The sequence below is a fragment of the Gossypium hirsutum genome, chromosome A06 (genome assembly GCF_007990345.1).
Source record: "Gossypium hirsutum isolate 1008001.06 chromosome A06, Gossypium_hirsutum_v2.1, whole genome shotgun sequence".
Classification (NCBI taxonomy): Eukaryota; Viridiplantae; Streptophyta; class Magnoliopsida; order Malvales; family Malvaceae; genus Gossypium; species Gossypium hirsutum.
Window position 1 is genome coordinate 123,739,325 of NC_053429.1, and position 19,544 is coordinate 123,758,868.

The 19,544-nt window shown below is 31.3% G+C and overlaps 4 protein-coding genes and 1 non-coding gene across 5 annotated transcripts; 1 reads left to right on the top strand and 4 right to left on the bottom strand.

Moving 5' to 3' along the window:
* Window positions 1–1,464: 1,464 nt before the first annotated feature.
* Window positions 1,465–3,733, bottom strand: LOC121203159 (uncharacterized). The gene is made up of 2 exons (XM_041116180.1): window positions 3,073–3,733; window positions 1,465–1,804 (listed from the first exon to the last, which is right to left on the bottom strand). Exons 1-2 carry the CDS (start codon window positions 3,577–3,579, stop codon window positions 1,613–1,615), a joined length of 699 nt encoding a protein of 232 aa, XP_040972114.1. The 5' UTR covers window positions 3,580–3,733; the 3' UTR covers window positions 1,465–1,612.
* Window positions 3,734–6,197: 2,464 nt separating this feature from the next.
* On the bottom strand, window positions 6,198–6,269 carry TRNAE-UUC (transfer RNA glutamic acid (anticodon UUC)). Its single transcript has one exon. It is a non-coding gene; the product is annotated as a tRNA-Glu (tRNA).
* Window positions 6,270–8,326: 2,057 nt separating this feature from the next.
* LOC107955342 (nascent polypeptide-associated complex subunit alpha-like protein 1) lies at window positions 8,327–11,227 on the top strand. The gene is made up of 4 exons (XM_016891092.2): window positions 8,327–8,651; window positions 8,728–8,809; window positions 10,278–10,417; window positions 10,673–11,227. Exons 1-4 carry the CDS (start codon window positions 8,583–8,585, stop codon window positions 11,003–11,005), a joined length of 624 nt encoding a protein of 207 aa, XP_016746581.2. The 5' UTR covers window positions 8,327–8,582; the 3' UTR covers window positions 11,006–11,227.
* A 74-nt stretch (window positions 11,228–11,301) lies between these two features.
* Window positions 11,302–13,527, bottom strand: LOC121230787 (protein ENDOPLASMIC RETICULUM-ARRESTED PEN3). Its single transcript, XM_041116181.1, has one exon. It carries the CDS (start codon window positions 12,854–12,856, stop codon window positions 11,429–11,431), a length of 1,428 nt encoding a protein of 475 aa, XP_040972115.1. The 5' UTR covers window positions 12,857–13,527; the 3' UTR covers window positions 11,302–11,428.
* A 1,137-nt stretch (window positions 13,528–14,664) lies between these two features.
* On the bottom strand, window positions 14,665–16,637 carry LOC107955341 (protein ELC). The gene is made up of 2 exons (XM_016891091.2): window positions 15,194–16,637; window positions 14,665–14,950 (listed from the first exon to the last, which is right to left on the bottom strand). The coding sequence occupies exon 1, from the start codon at window positions 16,507–16,509 to the stop codon at window positions 15,247–15,249; it is 1,263 nt and encodes a 420-aa protein (XP_016746580.2). The 5' UTR covers window positions 16,510–16,637; the 3' UTR covers window positions 14,665–14,950; window positions 15,194–15,246.
* Between the last annotated feature and the right edge of the window lie 2,907 nt (window positions 16,638–19,544).

The following is a 19,544-nucleotide window of genomic DNA, read 5'->3' on the forward strand; positions in this document are numbered from 1 at the left end:
TGCTACTAGTATTTGCATGCCATTTGGTTCTGCTTTACAAAATACTCAAAGTTTTGATAAGACTTTTCTTGAAAAACCTTACATCGTTCTATTTAAATCCTCACATTAATATTGAATTACTAAATAAATTTGGTTTAAATTAATAAATGGTTCTCCTAAAAAATAAAGTGATTTTCAATCAAATCGACTCAAGTAAAAAGAATGGCTTTACGGGACTATTTCGGTGACCGAATGTAACGTATTTAACTTTGTCAAAACTCTTAAACCGGGTTGAGGGCGTTACACGAACAACATTTAAAATCTACACAAAACAAACCATTGATGTCAATGATATGTACGGAAAATAAACCATTGATGTCAATGATGTGTGCCGATAATAATAATGTGAACACAATATGAACGATTTCTTTATATAAATTGAATCAACATAAAAAAATATATTAAATTTTAAGTAATCTTGAAGTCAATGAAATTAAAATTAATATATGAAATAATTTAAGATGTAATAAAAATATATAAAAAATTAAAACTTGTGGGTGTCATAAAAAAGAATATTATATATATATATATAACACAAATACTCGAACAACGTTCAAAATCTACGCAAAATAAGTTATTGATGTCAACGATCTATACGGAAAATAAACCATTGATGCCCATGATGTGTACGGAAAATAACAATAATAATAATAATAATAATGTGAATTTAATATGAATGATTTTCTTTATATAAATTGGATCAATCTAACAAATTATGAAATATATGAGTTTATTTAATACATAAAACAAACAAAAAAATTATTTTTTGAAATAATTGAATTATTATGAAAAATTATATAAATATAATACAATACGAATATAACATAAAAATAAATTTTAATTGAATAAATAATATAAAATATAATATAATACAAAAAATAATTTAAACATAGCACACAATACGTTAAAATGTACATATAACGAATAGTGTGAAAGTTATATATAAGTTTATAGTATTCTTAATATATATTTATTCAAAAATTAAGAATTTAATCACTATATTTTTATTTTATGGAATTTAATTTCTCTACTTTTCAAATTTTAAAATTAAAGTGCAATTGTTAATTTTTTTTTGGTTAAAATATGTATAAATATGATGATTTATAGTAATTTTAAGAAGTAGCAACCAAAATATGTGCAATACCTTTTTTAAGTCACATGAGAAATATTTTTAGGTGAGACCAAAATTAAATTATAATTTTTACGATAGTAAAAATATAATTTTATCATTTCTAATATCCTATAATTTTATAAATTTTTAGGAGAAGCCAGAATACAATTTTACTTTTACTAATTTAAAATTGTAAAACTTTTAAAAGACTTAAGTAAAAAAAATTTCTATTTTAAAAGAGTTGGGCCTCTACCAGCAACCTAGCTACATCCTTGAGAAGCTATTAACAACATTTTAATATCAACAAAACTATTAAAAAAAACATTATTGGATTACTTTGAATCAATTTAATACATAAAACGAGCTATTTAATCCATATTAATGGACACATTATTTATGTATAAAAAAAGTACATCTTAAATCAAAATAATTTATTAAACTAAAGAGTAAATTATTGGACAATCAATAGCAAGCGCCACATTTGAATGTTGCCGTCATTGTTGGTGTATTGCTGGTTGGGTCAATCATAAGATCAGCTGAATATCCATAATTTTTATTTCTAGCTGTATACTTGGGCACGTTTTGATCCAATGATTCTTTTATCGAGCACCAGTCAATTCCTTCTTCACTTACTTCATTAATCTCACTATACACCTGCAATTTATATTTAATACATAAATAAAATAAATTAATTTTTTATTATTTGAATTTCTAAAATGTTAAATATTAAAATATATATTAATTTTATATTTTTATAATTAAATTTAACTGAAAATCATTTTATATTTACTTCATGAATGTGGTGAAGTTCCTCTTCAAGTTACTTTTATAAATAGGATTTCAAATATAGTTCAGGTTGACTTTGACTAATTATTATGCTAACAATAATTTTTTTTAAATTGATTAAAATATGTTATAAATTTTATATTCTATTTTTTTTATAAATTTTGTCTTTTTATTTTTCAAATTTTAAAATTCAGATACATGCGATTGTCATTATTATTAAATTTTTCCTGTTAAATTTACTTGTGTGACATTTTGTAATAAGAAAAAATACTCATTTAGTTGGCAAGAGTGAAGCTAGAAATTTGTTTTTTTATAAGGGTTAAAATGTAATTCCACCCTTGTATTGGTTTATATATTTATAGTTTTAGAAAACTAAATCAAAATTTTATCAATTTTTAAGACTAAATTATAATTTTACTATTTTGTTAACTTAAAATTTTATAATTTTTGACAGATCTAAAGCATAAATTTTCAATTTAGTGAGGCCAAGTCCCCTGCTTCCCCCTTTTTTCCTATTGATTTTCGTATAACTTAAAAGATGTTGTAATAAATCAGGATTTTATTATAATGATATTAATAATTACTGTAATGAACTAAAAAAACATGTTATAATAAATCACGATTTGATTAAATAATTTTAATAATTGAATTTATATTTTTAAATTAAAAATAAAAAAATTGAAATAAAAATAGGTGATTAGCAATATCTGAAAATTATAGCATCTTTTAATAAAATTTTTTTTATAAAATTCAGGATCACATTGCATAATTATTAAGTAATAATAGAAATATTTTTATTTAAATTTAATTATAATATATATTAATATAAAATGAGTTTTAAAAATTAGATTGCAGTTTGTTTTATTTATTTAAAAAATAAGTAAATTAATTTATGTATGTCATATAAAAAATAAATTAGTCCTTTTATTAAAAAAATTATGTACTTTATGATTAAAAACTAATTTATTTATATTATGAGATACAAGTAATATGTCACGTGTTACTGTCTAATTATTTTAGTAGTGACATTAATTTTTAACTCAACTTACTCTTTTATATAATATATAAAGATTAATTAATTAATTTTTTATTGTAAAGGGTTTCCAAAAATAACTGAATATGAATGAATATGATACCTTGTTAAGCTTGAGCGTATCTTCTCCGCTGTTGCTCCAGGCAATAATCCACCTAACCTTATCTCTGACAAGATACGAAACAGCTCCAACTGAACCTACGGTGTCACCCGAGTGCCTAAACTCACTTGCCGACTGTTGAGCTATAGTTTCCGGTGGATCTCCATATCCATGCCAATAAATGTGGTCTTCCAGCTTTAAATCCTGACCGTAACGGTTCCGAAACTGGCACTGCGTAAAAAACAGAACCCCCATTAAATTTGACGACGACGGTGACGACAAAACTTCAGGGTTGGCAGCCATGATTCTCGTGTCTGAGCTTCTGCTGGGAACCGAATTTCTACGTAGTAATGGGGACTGTGTCTGTGTGGGTGTAGAAAGAATCGAAGCTGCACGTCCGTATTTCACTGCTGGATTGGCAGCCGCCATAACTTTGTGGCTTTGGGTCGCTGTATTTCTATGAACACCCATAGAATATGGTGCTGCTACTGCTGGATTGATGGCAGCCATGGTTAAGAGCTTAATTTCTTTTTTGGTTTACCCAATTTCTAAAACCTTGAAATGAGTATTTAGTTTTGATTGCTTTGTGCTTCCAAAGTTGTGTATATATATATATACTACTTCGTAGCTTGAACCGGCTATGATATTGACAAGTATGAACTCTTTTATTTTTATCTATTTTTATCCTTAAATATGTAACAATTAAGTCTATTTTTTTACCTAAATTTAATAAATATAATAATTTAATAATACTATACTATAAAGATATATTATGTCATCACTTAAAAATTAAAAAAAAAAAATTTAACCATGATATTAATGGCTCCCAATCACACCCATGTTTAACATATTGACAAAATTGGACCGTCACATAAAGGTTTGTCAATCCTTATCTATTCACGTAAACGACAATGTGAGGTGCATGTTAAAACTACAAACCGACCACTATTATTATTTTTTATCACAGCCACCCATGTGTAATTCATTTTGTTTTACAATTAATTGTTTATTATATTTCCTACTTAATCAAGCAGATAACTCAAATTTAATTTTTAATTTTTTAAAAATAATATTTATTATTTTTAAACTTATTAAAAAACAATAAAAAATAAAATTCCAAAAGCCCCAACGATTATGCAATTTTTCAAAGGCGGATAAGTAAAAATTTAAAGGTTATGATATTCTTAAAATTTTTGTACTCTTTATCTATTTAGAATTTGTGATAATAAAATGTCGATAATAATAATGTGTTGCAAAGAAGAAAAGAAAAATAGAACACATAAGATTTTACATAAAAGTTCTTTCGGGAAAAAAATCACGGCCAAATGAGAGGAAAATTTACTATATTGAATTCGAATAATATAAGAGAAGAGACGATCGATTACGTCTATTTATAAATTTGTAAAATCATATTCTAATTAAAATCAAGTAGAAGTAATGAGGTGAAGTTAAAACACATTATTCTGATCAACATCAAATAGGGGTAGTATACTTCTATACAAAATTCACTTGTGTAGCCTGTACTGTACCGAGGCCCTCACCCTCTTAGATCCCTCTATCATGCCACTTGTATTTTATTTTAACAAGAATTTGAGTTACATATCTTCAACAGGGTTTAATCTTTATATTTTTATTTTCAAGAATTTAATCCCTTTTTTTATTTTTAAAATTTAGGTACATTTGTTAACACTATTAAAATCTTTATGTTAAATTTATTGGTGTGATATTTTGAAATTAAAAAAAAATCATTTGGTATCCATGTAATAAAAAATAACCTTATAATGAACTTGAATTTAATAGAGAATTTAATGGTGTTAACAATTTTTAAAAATTCACCTCAGCATTTTAATCAGAATAAAATATTTAGACTAACTAATTTGAGCGAAATATATGGATCAAAATTAAAATTTAACCATTCTTGTATAATTTTAAAAAAGTAGATGGATTAGAACTGAAATTCATTATTTTCTCATGTCAAGAGAAGAGAAAAGAAAAAGAACGAACAAGTGTCTAAATTATGTCAAAATTAAAGTATAGAAATTAAATATCAAATTTGAACCAAATATAAAGATTGAAATTGAAATTTAACCATACTTATATAATTATAAAAAAGTAGAGAGGTTAGAACTGAAATTTAACCATTATTTTTCCATGTGAAAAAATAGTCGACATATGTCTTTTAAGGAATCTGACACAGGTAAAATTTTATTATTAAATCCTGTACTTTATAAAAGCTTTGAATTTAGTCCTTATACTTTAATTTGATCATTTTTAGTCTTTGTACTTTTTGAATTGGTCAATTTTATTCCTTATACTTTTTGAAGTTTGAAATTTTAGTCCTGTACCAAATTTAGCAGCTAAATTCATTTAGTTAACTTCAATTACTAGTTGTGTATATGCGTACAGTTGTAGATTTAGCTCATGTTCTCCAATTGGATCATTCTAAGTCCCCATGCTTTTTAAAATTTGAAATCTTAATCTTGACACAAACGATAGTTGTTAATCCATTAATTGAAAAAATATTATCATACGTGTAATGTTATGTTAGCTTGTTACTTTCACAAAGTACTTACTAAAAACCCAGATAATCAATTAATAATTGTCATTTGCATGTCAAGACTGAAAATTCAAATTTTGAAAAGAATAGGGACTTAGAATGATTCAATTGGAGAATATAGACAAAATCTACAACTTACATATAGTATAGAACTAGTAATTAATTTTAACCAAATAGATTTAACTATTATTATTTGGATTAGGACTAAATTTTCAAAATTTTAAAAGTACAGGGGCTAAAAGTGACCAATTCAAAAAGCATAGGAATTAAAATTGATCAAATTAAAGTATATGGACTAAATTCACAACTTTTACAAAGTAAGAGACTAATAGCACAGTTCAAATTTAACAAAATAGTTTTAACTATTACTGTTCAGATCAGGACTAAAATTTCAAAATTTGAAAAGTAAGTAACTAAAAGTGACCAATTCAAAAAGCACATAAACTAAAATTGATCAAATTGAAATATATAGGCTAAATTCATAATTTTTGCAAAGTAAGGGACTAATAGCTAGTTTAACCTTAGCAAAACAAAGCTACGACTTTCTGAATAATAAAAAAGGATTATAATATTACATTGCCGGGAATAGAACCCGGGTCTCCTGGGTGAAAGCCAGATGTCCTAACCACTGGACGACAATGGATTTTTGATAAGCGGTAGTGTAAAACTATTTTTAAACTGTATAAAGTTGTTGAAGTCCAGAATATGAAAAATTAATCTACCTTTGATTAAATAACTAAATTTAAATTGATTTTTTTGGATTATTTATTTGATTAAATAAATAAATTAAAATTAATTTTATCATTTTAATTAATTAATTTTAATGTTTTAATAATATTATTTAATATATTATAATTTTTATATTATATATGAAAATTAGATTTACAATAACAGTTTAGGATTAACTAAGTATATTAAATCTATTTGGGGATAAATTTAAAATTATATATAAAATTTAGTTTAATGTGTAATTTTATATATAGAATTTTGATTTTAATCAATTCTCACAATTTATTAACACAATTATTGGTATAGCATAATTTTATGTTTATATAATACATACATAAATAATTATATTTATTTAATATAAAAATACATTGATGTATTTATTTTTTAAATGTGTATGATCGAATCAAAATTAAAGTTTCATATATCAATTTCGTATTGAGTCAAAGTTCATGTATAATTTTGAGTAGTGGTGAAGCCAGAAATTTGTTTTAGGGGGGTTGAAATTAAATTGTAAATTTTACGATAGTAAAAATGCAATTTCACCATTTCAATAGCCTATTTAGTTATAATTTTAAAGGATTAAATTAAAATTTTATCATTTTTAAGGGGCAAAGTACAATTTTACCTTTACTAATTTAAAATTTTAAAAATTTTAACGAGATTAAATAGAAAATTTTTCATTTTTAGAAGATCGAACCCTCTTAACTACTCCCTTGATTTTGAGATTAATTCCACTCTACTTATGAGTTAAGTTAGAGGCATAAAGTGGAAAAAATCTTGTTGAATTTGAATATTAAATGAAGCTCTAAATAAATCTAAAAAAAATATTTTAATTTTTTCAAAAAACTACAAACAAATTAGGTATAGATTAAAAATATAAATATTAAAAATATTATATTTTTTAATTTCTAAAATTAAATTTATGATAATTTATAAAAATATATATATACAATTATTATTTTAAATTAAAAAACTTAATTTTTTTTCTAAATGACTAAAGAACAAATACTAAATCGATTTGAGAGCAAACAGATGGATTAACTTAATTAAATACATTATTTAAATATTATTTTTATAAATTTTTTATCATATTTCTAATTTTACTTGTGAAATTAAATACACTATTTAAATATTATTAGTCTATCAACTATCATTTTAACTTTTTAATTTCACAACCAAAATTAAAAAGAAAGTACAAACTTTTATTTTTTTCATTTCTATTTTACTTTTCTCGTTTTTTAGCTTAATTATATCCTCGATCTTTATACTTCTCAAACTTTTGAAATTTAGTTATACTTTTAATTTTAAAAATTTAATTTCTCTAATTGATTGGTTTAAAGATTAAAGTTCAATCGGTGACGTTTTTATTGGATTTCTGTTGATTTTGAATATGTGACATTTTAATATTCAAAGGCTTGATTTAAAAATTAAAATTTAATTAATAACATATATTCAAATTTAATAGAAATCAATTAACAACGTTATAAAAAAACAATGAAGCTAAATTTCAAAAGTTGAGGGACAATTAGACTCGTTTTTTCCCTCTACTTTCCGTTTTGTCCAAATGCTTACATGTCAAACATTTGAAGTTCAATTTTATGTAGTACTCTTTAGTATTTCTTTTTTATTCTTTATGTCCATTTTACCCCTATATTCAGGGTTTATGGTTGTCCCTTCCAGTGATATCGTCTCTAAGGTTCGAACTTACGTTTCTCCATGAAAATGTAATGTGCCTTACAGTCGCATGCAACACTTATTTTAATATATATATTTATAGATGTTTTGTTTTAGGTAAGATATTTTGGTAATGTACATTTTGAAAAGTTTAAAAAATAAAAGTGAAAAGTTAAATTTGCATAAAAAAATTATAAGGATTAATTATATAATTTGACCTAAAATTTTATCCAAACAATAACATTATCATGTCACATCAGCTTGCATTTATACACTAAATTAGAGTTAAATGACCATAACGTAATAAATCAATAATATTAATAATCATATAATTTTTTAAAGTTCAATGGTCAAAAAGTAATTTCAAGCAAAATCAAGTGGCTAAATTTGAAATTTTCCCTTTATATTTGTTTTGGGCTTATAGGTGATTTGGAGTTGGCCCAATAACAGCTCAAAATGCTTAATTAACAGACATCGGCGCTTCGTTTTTGGGGTTTTAGGGTTTTGCTTATTGCTTCTGCCTTTGCTTTTTGCTTCTTACTCTCAACCAAAAATGACTGCTCAGGCCGACAAAGAGATCGAAGAGATTCTGGCAGCCCATCTCGACCAACAAAAAATCGATGTATTTTCTTAAGATCAGGATTTCTTCTTTTCTCCTGATTTTTTAATATTTTTTAATTTTTTTTTCTGATTTTCAGTCCGAGAAACCAGAGCAACCTGTTGTTGAAGATGACGACGAGGAAGATGACGATGACGATGATGATGAAGATGATGCCGAAGGTCAATATTCATTTTCCACTTTCTTTTTCATTTTCTAAACTTAATTTTTTTTTTAAGATTTGGCTTGAAGTAACCTGAACGACGCTATCGTATTTGGTTATTGTAGTACCTTTAGTTCATGGATTTTTATTTGATCTTTGGTTTGTGTTATGAAATGTGCTTAAATCTTCTTTAAGATTCACTAGTCTGAGATTGATTCTGAGATGTGCTCCTACTTGGCTTCCCGATCTAGTTTAACTCAAATAGTTCAACTAGTCGATCTAGCCCTATTTGAGTATTTTAATAGGGAGCTGAGTTTCTCGAACCTTGAATATATGCATACTCGAGCTTCAGAGAAAGGTTTATGCTCTTTTGACTTGGATTGACTCAATTGCGCTCCTGTATAGGCTTACCTCTAAGCTGTGTTGTTGATATTATTTAAATATTTGTGCTTGCAAGCTACTCGGGTTTGAGTAAAAAAATAACTTCAATTTTTTCTATATCTCAAGTATCGATTGGAGTAACTTGTGAGCCGAATAGAGTTTTTTTTTAAAAAAAAAAAGAAAAAGAAAAAGAAAAATTGATATTGAGAAAACTTAAATCGAACTTGATCTTGAGTTCAAGAATCAGTTATGAATTTGAAGTCAAGCATCTGAATCGAGCACATATTTTACTAGGTAAGCGAGTTTAATCAACCCTAATCAGATAATATTGAGTTTTTAGAGTGAAACTTGATTGAGCATGAAACTAATATTGAGTCTCGAATTTTGAGTCAAGTTTGATTGTAGCTCTACTTCCACTTGTATGGGTAGTTTTACTTCTTTGGAATGTACAAAGAAAATTGGCTGTCATAGTTGTGTATTAAATGTTCATTCATATGGATGTAGATACTGTATCATGAAGTGTTTTTAAGGGTTTAAGATGCACTGAAAGGCACTTAAAATCCTTATTGTCGTTTGAGGCAAGAGACAAAAAAAAGGCTAACTCAATCAAGCACAATATGTATATTTGTGGGTTTATGCTGAAGATGTAAAACTTTGTTTCAAGTTTGTTGTTGAATATCCAAGTACTGAATTATAATTGTGTGTATAAATGTTATATATGCACCAATTCCTTATATTTTTAAGTTTATTGTTGCAGTGTTATCAAGGCACGTGCCAAGGTATGCTTGTACCTTGCACCTTAGTGCTAGACAACAAAGCGTGCATGGTGTCTTGACTTATAAAGGTTGAGATGCTTTTGTTGTCTAGTGTTATGGTGCTGCACCTGTCATGACAACATTTGTCCCGTGTTAATCTTTGAAAATATTAAAACATCAAATGCATAAAGGTCTTCAAGCAAATTGTTTTAAGCATTTCCTTTTGGCATGCTAAATGTATCTATTATCTTACCAAATTAACATGACAGGATTTTCGTGAATCACTTTATTCATTAGTTTCACATTCAGGGAATTCATATGTCAATGTTTATATTGTTGTTTATGTCTTAGGTCATCATGAGGGAGAAGGAGATGGAACTGTTAGGTCAAAGCAAAGCCGAAGTGAAAAGAAGAGTCGCAAAGCTATGTTGAAGCTTGGGATGAAACCGATCTCTGGTGTCAGCCGGGTCACTGTGAAGAAGAGCAAGAATGTAAGTCGTTCTCTTTTCACATTGTTAATCATTTATCTGGATTTAAATAGCTCTCCTAATATGATACTAGGACCGTCTTTTGCAATTTGTTCTTTTGGCTACCATAATGGCATTTATTGTGTTTTCAATCACGATAATTGCCCCACGATCACAATTCTTTGCAGCAAAAGTAGACTTCAGTCGTTGAGATTTGAATTCTAAACTTGAACCAACGTTTATTTGTTTTGATAACTGATATTTACATGTTGAATCCAGATCTTATTTGTCATCTCAAAACCAGACGTGTTCAAGAGCCCAGCATCAGATACTTATGTAATATTTGGAGAGGCTAAGATTGAGGACTTAAGCTCACAACTGCAGAGTCAAGCTGCAGAGCAATTCAAGGCTCCTGATCTAAGCCATGTGATATCGAAACCGGAGTCATCAACAGCAGTCCAGGACGATGAAGAAGTGGATGACACAGGGGTGGAGCCCAAGGACATTGAATTAGTTATGACACAAGCAGGAGTGTCCAGGTCAAAGGCTGTCAAGGCACTCAAGGCTGCTGATGGTGACATTGTTAGTGCTATAATGGAGCTTACTACCTAATAACGGTGTTGATTTAGCAATTGTTTTGGTTGCTGAAAGTCGTGTGCTTCATTTCAGATATTCCTACTGTTTTTTTGAGAATGTTATTGTGTCGTTTTTCTTCTTGTCGGTTGTTGTATTAGTAAAAAAAACCATTTGTGAGGACGTTTCTGTTATAAAAATGGTCTCGGTTAAGAATTCTTGGTTGAGGGAGAGAATCCCGTTACCAAGAAATTTCACAAATTTTCTTAGCTGTATCGACTGAGTTCCTTAACAATTTTCCTCATGGCACAAATTGAAAGAGAATTTCTTGAAAATGTCGAAAGGCAATACCTTTTATTACAAGAGAAATAACCAATAACAGTACAAACTAAAGAAAGAGTAAAAAGCTTCTCTTCAGAGATGCCAAGAAGAATGTCCTATTTCCAAGGATCAAATTGTGATTTAAGAGGAAACAGAAATGATAGCAGAATGATTAGAACTCTCCCAGACCTCAATCCCTTCCACATTTTCTCTGCTAACAAACAATCTCTCCCCACCTCCTTCAATTCTCTTTATCAACCCTCTCTCTCCCATCTCCACTTTATCCACATAATTCCTCTTCAAACTCATCTCATCTCTTCCATTTTCACTATCCCCTCTTTGCTCACTCCAACCACCTCTCTCATTCAATCTCGACCAAACCTCCAATCCTCCATCTTTCCCCACGAATACCTGCCTTTTATAGCAATGCAAATGAACCTCATTCCCACCATAGCTAGCTTCTCTCATGCTAGGATTTGTATCTTCCATATATACCCAAGGATCATCCCCTAATTTACGAATATCTGCCATTGCCAAATCCCCAGATTTTGAACATATCTTGAAGAGTATCGAATCGTCAATGTCGACACCGACGTCGGCGAATGAGTCTCCGAACCTACTGCTCCGCCCTGAACCTGGCTCGTTCGTTTCCCATACCACTTCCTTATTTCTCGGGTCCCATATCCTAATATAACCTGAATAACCAAATGCCCCACATGTGACAGCACTTCCGATAACCAAACCAGTTTCCGGTAGCCACGTCAGTTTTCCGGGGAATGTGTTCTTGGCGGCGCTTCCTGATTGGCGAGTCAGCTCTGATGAGACCTGAAGCGTTGATTTGTCGATAACGAGGACGCTGTTTTCTCTATGGGGACAATCGAATGATACGAAGACCGAGTCGGGTGAGTTAGCGATGGCGCAGACTCGGGCTTTGTATATCCGTGGATCGTCCTGGTCGGTCCAGTGAACTGAACCGGTATAGTGACCGCTGGAGAGGTCGTAGATATGGAGACCCGATGAGGATTCGGATCCGACAGCGGCTATTTCTGGCCATACCCGGCAAATCGAGGTGATATCATCGAGATGCGTACGGACGGCGGTGGAGTATGATAAGTAGGAATCGTATATTGAAATTTGACCACCGTGAGCGATCCAAAGTGAACCATCTTCTCCGGCGGAGAAAGTGGAAGGAACAGCGTCTGAGGCAGGGCGGATGGTATCGACGATGGCGGCGTCTATGCCATGAAGCGGCGAGGGCAAAGAGGCAGAGCGGAGACGGGACTCCACGCCGTAATAAAGAGCCTCTTCGGCGAGTTCCTGGATAGAGAAGCGGCGGAGGGCGGCGGAAGGGAGGCGGTTAGAACGGAGGAGGGAGAGAAGGACGGAAAAGATTTCAGGATCCCGGTCGATGAAGATAGGGTTATAGGCAGCGCGGTTGGAAAGGGCAGCTAGGAGGGAATCAGGACCGGCGGACTGGAGGGTGGAGAGGGTAGTTTCAAAAAACTTGCCCCCGACGTTGAGCTTTATGCGGCGGCAAGGCGCGATTGGATTGGAAATTTGGGCAGCCATTGAAGCTCATATAATTCAATGATTAAAGCTTTGAGATCCCCTTTAAGAGACCACAGCTTTGTCTTTAAGCTTTAAAGTCGATGCTTTGGGTTAAATATAAAATATGAAAAAGTAGGGAAACCTCCCCGAAATCATCGACTTCAACACTGTTACATTTCTCTCAAACATTTCATCGAACAGTTTATAAGCAAATGTTTAACGTTACTTCCACCACACCGCTCGGCATGATAGAAGGATTAAAGCTTTTCATTTAACTTAAATAGTATGCTTCATGATTCGATTTGGAAGCTTACCGTGAAACGATTAACGTTGATTTATGTTATTGTAGTTTGCAATCTCATAGTAACATATATCGCAATTCGTACCACTCAAAGAGCTTAACATACATTCCACCAGCTCACAAAATTACAGAGCTTCACTTTTTTTTTTCACCACACATGTAGTGTGAAAATCCCATCCGCCATTTAAGTAGCTCATCTAAGCTTCCCCACAGCTTTCAATGACACACGGAGGCCATTTGGGAGAGTGTATGTGATCAATGATCCCTCGACAAGACATCTCAAATAAGGCTGACCGAGAAAACCCTCATATAGATTTCGTTCAAATACTACTTAAATGTATTAGGGTCGATTTGATTTTCAGTTCACAAGTTGAAACCTCGTAAGCATACATGATTGGTACGATACAAGGGATATGGGTTTCGACGGTGCAACAGAAGCTATAACATTCTTAAATGCAGTTAGAGAACACCCTTAAATGCAAGCTTTATAATTCAAAATTAATAGACTTGGCAACATCACCCAGCAATGAAACATAATCAACTATTCTTCGAGGAAGTGTCATATTTCCATATCTATGCCTGAATATGCATTGGAGACATGAGTGTTCAAACACAAGAAAAAAAAAGAATCGGAAATAAAAAATCTCGGTGACGAGAACAAACAACTTCAGACCTGGATAATCAACCTCCGGTATAAATGAAAAGTAACCAAACCATATCATCACCAAATAAGTAAAGCAATCATTTTCCATATGTATGATTGTAATTAGAGGAACACCAATGACAAGGGAAAAAAAAAATGCTCATGGCTGAGAAAAGCATATGGAGCTCCTAATAGTTTCAGATTCCAAACAAAATGATGACCAACTACCCTGGCCATGATTTACCACATAAGTTGATCTATGAATAACATCATATTGCTAAAAAATATATAGCACATGTTAATGTATCTCAACCATTAGAGTAAAAATTCTCCCATACTTGATACCAACCAGTATAAAGGAATAATAAACAACCACAACATGGATCCATCAAAACAACACACTGGATTCATCTCAATTATGGCAGCCAAAACTCCTAAATAATTTCTCCAACAAGTAGGGTAAGAAGCAGATTTGCAAGTTCTATTCAAAATTTAAACATAGCAAGAGAACAGTAATGTCACATGTGAAGTTCCAAGATAAAAGCCAATATAAGAAAATATTTTCGCTCGGTTTAGTACATTATTTCTCGACTACCATGACAAAAAATTTAACATTTGCAGAAGAGAAAAAAAGCTGATTGTAATATATTTTTTATATCTCACTTTCTATAGAAGTGTTGCCAAATTTATAATATATATATTAAGGAACAAGATGACAAGCAAGCTAGAGACAAGATATTACACCAGAGAATTAATATGGAAACTACTACTTGATAACCCTGAAGTGATTCTTCAAGTACAAGAGATCAATTAAAAAAGGGGAAAAGAAAAAACCTTAAAGCAAGAGACCTTGAAGTTAAGGTTTTAAAAATGATGCCTAGGAAATGAAATTAATGATTATCTCATAAATCTCACAAAAATGGGGGTGAATAAGTGGTTGAAAGTTTAGCCATAAAACTAATACATCATGAAACTTATAGTTCGTAGAATATGTCAGTCAGCCGAGACAAAAGTAAACAACCAGTGACAATTAAATAAGGGATCCATCCATTTACATGACAATCAGGTCAAGGGATGAGGAGAAAAAAACAGATAAAACCTATTGTAGTCATTATTAGACCCGTACGAAGTTAATCCTTTGCTCGTTAGGCCTTTGAAATAAAGGTGCAACCTGAACATTACATGTAAACAACTCTATTTCAGTTTTCCACACAAATGGAACCAGAGTTAAAGCTAAAGAACCCGAATTCATTATAAAAAGAGAAAGCCCAAAACTGAGTGTCAACATATCAATTACATGAGCACATTATTCACATTATAATACCATTTCATCCCGAACGAATAATACATACCGATATGTAAATGAGCAATGCAGCTATATCATGATAATATCAAATCTTAACTAGAAGCTAACCTCGAATAGCTTGATCCTTTATATAGACAAATCTGAAACAGAACAATAACCAGTCATGAAACGAAATGTGATATTCTAGCAGCCATATTTGCCACCTGAGCCTGCATTTGAGCTTCCTTAACTTTGGAGGCAGTAGCCCTATGGAAGAACTGCTCCCTTGACAACAACCTCACATTCCTCAAATACTGATCAAACGGCACAACCCCATCTTGCACTGCCTTATCCAAGGAATATACCACATCTTCGATAGCTAAATCAGCAGCTGTGGAATCCAAGACTTGTTTAGAAAGAACATCGACGCAATGAATCGCTTCATCAACAGCTACATTATTATTCTTCTTCCCTAAGTTCTTTATTTTCCCTTCATTATCTCTAATCCAACTATCCAACACATCTGTATTCATCAAAACAACCTGTAATTGTTGTTCTAAACCTTCTTTTTCATCTTGCATCTCTTTCAACCCTTTATTAATCTCTTCCTCTCGCCTTCTTAAAACAGCTTGAGCCGAAAACATTCCTTCCATTTCAACTTCCCTTGCTTTTCTCATCCCAATTATATCCCCATGAACCATCTCCACCAACTTATTCATTGCGTTCCTCTTATAAACCTCGGCGGCATCATCCGTTGAAGTAGGACGAGCTTGCGAATGCTGTGGATGCTGTACCCTCCCATAAGGTGATGGGGGGTATCCTGCCGCCGCGGCCGTAGCAGCCACCCTAGGTCCTGGCGGCGGTGGATGTTGCCCATAAGTAGACGTCATGGAGGAATTAATCGAAGGGTTAGGGCTGGGGCTAGGGTTAGGGTTAGGATTGGGGCGGCGTTGCGAATAAAGAGGCGGATCACGAGAAAAAGCAGAGCTTAAATGAAGGACTAAATCGACAAGATTAGAACTTGGGTAAATCCAATTATGCAAATAAGGAATCGAAACTAACCCAGAAGGGGAAACATGAGGATGGGGTCGTTTGATGATCATGTCGCGCGTGGGATTGACATAGACGGCGGGGGCGTAACGAGGGTAAGATTCCATGAGCCAGATAATGATGGGGATGTTGTAAGTGACGCCTTGGAAAGGCATGGGGATGGTGCCCTCGGCTTGGAGGAGGTTAACGGATCGGCCGTCGTTATGGGTAAAAGTGGCGGTCTTAGGTTCGAGGGAAGGGTAGTTGGAGATGAGGGAAAGGAGTTGTTGACGGATTAGCCATTTGGTGTCTTCGGAGTAAGGGAGGGCGGAAGGGCCGCGTTGGGAGAGGACGGAGGAGAGGAATTGTTGGATTTGTTGGGGGTTTGGCGGCGGTGTTGACGACGGCGGAACCATTGGTGGCGGTGGGCGGTGGTATTGGTAGGTTGGGTACGAGAGATTGTATTTGTTTTTGGCTTTGGGATTTGCCTCGGCTTAGCGATGAGAAGCCTTGAGAAGTTTCCTTTCCTTAGTTATGAATCCTTTGCATTTTTATTTTATAAAATTACTATTTTATATGATTTTTTAGTATTATATGATTTTATAGGGTTAAATATAAATTTGGTACTTAAATTTATTCACTTTTTTTAGATTGGTATTTAAGATTTTTTTACCCCAGATTGGTACCTGAACTTTTTTTCCATCAACTAATTTGGTACTTTTTCTGTTAAATCTTAAACAAGTGACAGTATTTAGACCACACCACCATGATTGGCCATTTTTCTAGCCCGAAATGACACCTAATTGTTACTCTCCATTCCCTCTTTTGAATGCTTCAATTGGTACTTATATAACGTCGATCTAAAGATTCGACTGTCGAACCATCATATAACTTCGACCATGACTTCTCTTGGGTATGATGAACTTCTTCATTGCTCAGATCTCTCAAATGGGTTTCAAAAAAACTTACATTAAAAATCTAAAACATTGGGTTTCAAGTGTTTGATGGGTTGGCTATTACAACCATTGTGGTGGGTATTTAGCCTTTTGCCAAATCATTTTCTATAGCAACGGGATTTAAGGGTTTAAGTATAATGAAGGGTTTTAGGGTTGGTTGATGGGGGTTAAGAGTTAATGATTCAAGTACCTTAGATCTCATTGTTGTAATTTCTTGTAAGCAAACAAAATTGTTGCGGAATTAGGGTTTTCATTTTTCACAACTCCAAATTTAAGTTTTTCTTTTTATTTCTTGATATTCTAATTGATTTTAGATTAAATGAATGACGTTTTCCTTTTTTTGTTGAATATTCATTTTAAGTATTCATTTAATTATTTTATTTGTTTGCATGTCTGTCTGTTATCTTGAATCAATGTATTATTGGACTATTAATGAATGTTCTTAAACTTTTTTCAAATTTATTTGCAAAATCTCTGCTAGATTTGTAAAATAAATCTGAAATAAAACCTAATAAACTAGGATTTATCATGTCAAATCATCAAAAATAAATCAAAAACAAATCAAGAACAAAACTAGATGCGAAAGTGTACCTATATCCATAAATTTCTTGAAGTTTTACCGGATCTTGGGGATCTGATCTTCCAAATTAGCACACAAGAAATTTAGAGAATATCTGCTCTCTCTTTCCTAATGATGGGATATTAGAAAAGATATCTTGTATATAATTTAGGGACCATAACCCTAATATTTATAACCTTGACGTATTAGTTCTAATCAAATTCTAATTAGCCCATCATTAATCAGAATTTGATTAGAATTCAATTACTAGAGTATCTACACATATTTGACCCATACTTTATTTAATAATTAAAGCCCAATAAAATTTTAACCAAATTAGATCACTTCTAATTTGGGCTAACCTATCATGATAGTAAATAATAACATGTAATTACCCTTATTATATATGTGATGTCCATATTTTTCAACAATCCCCACTTGGACCACATATATATACTAATTACTCTATAATTACATATCATTATATAACCTTATGAGCTCAAAATTTTCCTATCATATCCAAAAGGTATTCCGAACAATCTCATCCATTAATTATGTTAACATAGAACCAATGCAACTTTCGTTACATATATCATAACTAAATCCATCCATGATCATGTATATTAACACAACTAAATGACATAGATCAAGTATGGATGTGTAGCATGGAAATTACATGCAATATGATCTAAACATGTCTATTTCCAACTGGTCCTCCTTAGTGAGATCAAACCTTACCAAAATCAAAGTGTGAATAAACCAAATAAACTTTAGTTCTGCAGCAAATAAACTTTATTTCTGCAGAAAATAAACTTAATATCTTTAAACTAAAATAACTAAAAATGTGTTTATAACATAAAAGCATTTAAAAGTACAAACTCTCACTAAAACCAAATATCCTTAAATGATATTACACCCATATGAGCAATGTGCTCATGAAAAACCTTGGGTGTAGTCTCTTAGTAAACGGATCCGCAATCATGGAGTTTTTCCTAATATGGTTTATAGACACCTAACAAGTTTGAACTTTTACTTTAACAACCAGGAACTTAAAGACTATGTGTTTTGACTTTGATGTGCTCTTGTTGCTATTGGAATAAAAGACTGCAATTTGTTTTCACAATTTGCACCTTAGTGACAAAATCTTGTATCCATATTCCATCAAAATCGGAGTCTGTATACCTGATGATATCTAAATGGTTAGACCTCCGATATGTGAGCACGTAATCTTTTGTTCTCTGAAAATACCTTATAACTTTCTTGGATGCTAACCAATGGTTCAAACCAAGGTTGCTTAAAATATCTCCTAACATTCCAATAGTGTACACAATATTCCAATGTATACAAACTTAAACGTACATTAGACTTTCCACTGCTAAAATGTAAAAAATCTAATGCATTTTTGTAATCTCAAAAACATTCTTAGGGCATTGATTGAGTCTATACTTATTATTGACAATCAGTATACCATTAACATATAAAACCAAATATAAAACCTTACTCCCACTAAACTTATGGTATATACGATTATCAATAAAATTCATCTCTAAACCAAATAAGATAATCATTTGGTAAAATTTGTAATATTATTGACGAGAAGTTTGCTTAAGCCCATAGATGAAGTTCTTTGCAAACCATTAACTTTGCATCATTAGACACAAAGCTTTCTAATTGCACCATATAAATGTATGATTAATGTTACCATTGAGAAACCATTAACTTAATATTCATCTGATGTAGGTTAATGTCAAAATATACCACTAAAGCCATTATAACCATTTCTCTAGTTGACATTTTTAATGACATTCAGTCTGGAGGTTGTTGAGTTTTTCTTCTGGAACAATTACCTCATCTTGAATAAGGAGTTGTTCAATATTGTCTTATTAAAATTCTAGATTCACTTCTTAATCAATAATAGGTATGAGAACCTAAACAT

Excerpts from the sequence above, each read along its gene's own strand:
- LOC121203159 (XM_041116180.1), bottom strand. The coding sequence starts at position 3,579 with ATGGCTGCCATCAATCCAGCAGTAGCAGCACCATATTCTATGGGTGTT. Across the intron at positions 1,805-3,072 it reads ATACGCTCAAGCTTAACAAG|GTGTATAGTGAGATTAATGA; the intron begins GTATCATATTCA and ends TATAAATTGCAG.
- LOC107955342 (XM_016891092.2), top strand. The coding sequence starts at position 8,583 with ATGACTGCTCAGGCCGACAAAGAGATCGAAGAGATTCTGGCAGCCCAT. Across the intron at positions 8,810-10,277 it reads TGATGAAGATGATGCCGAAG|GTCATCATGAGGGAGAAGGA; the intron begins GTCAATATTCAT and ends TTTATGTCTTAG. Across the intron at positions 10,418-10,672 it reads CTGTGAAGAAGAGCAAGAAT|ATCTTATTTGTCATCTCAAA; the intron begins GTAAGTCGTTCT and ends TGTTGAATCCAG.
- LOC121230787 (XM_041116181.1), bottom strand. The coding sequence starts at position 12,856 with ATGGCTGCCCAAATTTCCAATCCAATCGCGCCTTGCCGCCGCATAAAG.
- LOC107955341 (XM_016891091.2), bottom strand. The coding sequence starts at position 16,509 with ATGGTTCCGCCGTCGTCAACACCGCCGCCAAACCCCCAACAAATCCAA.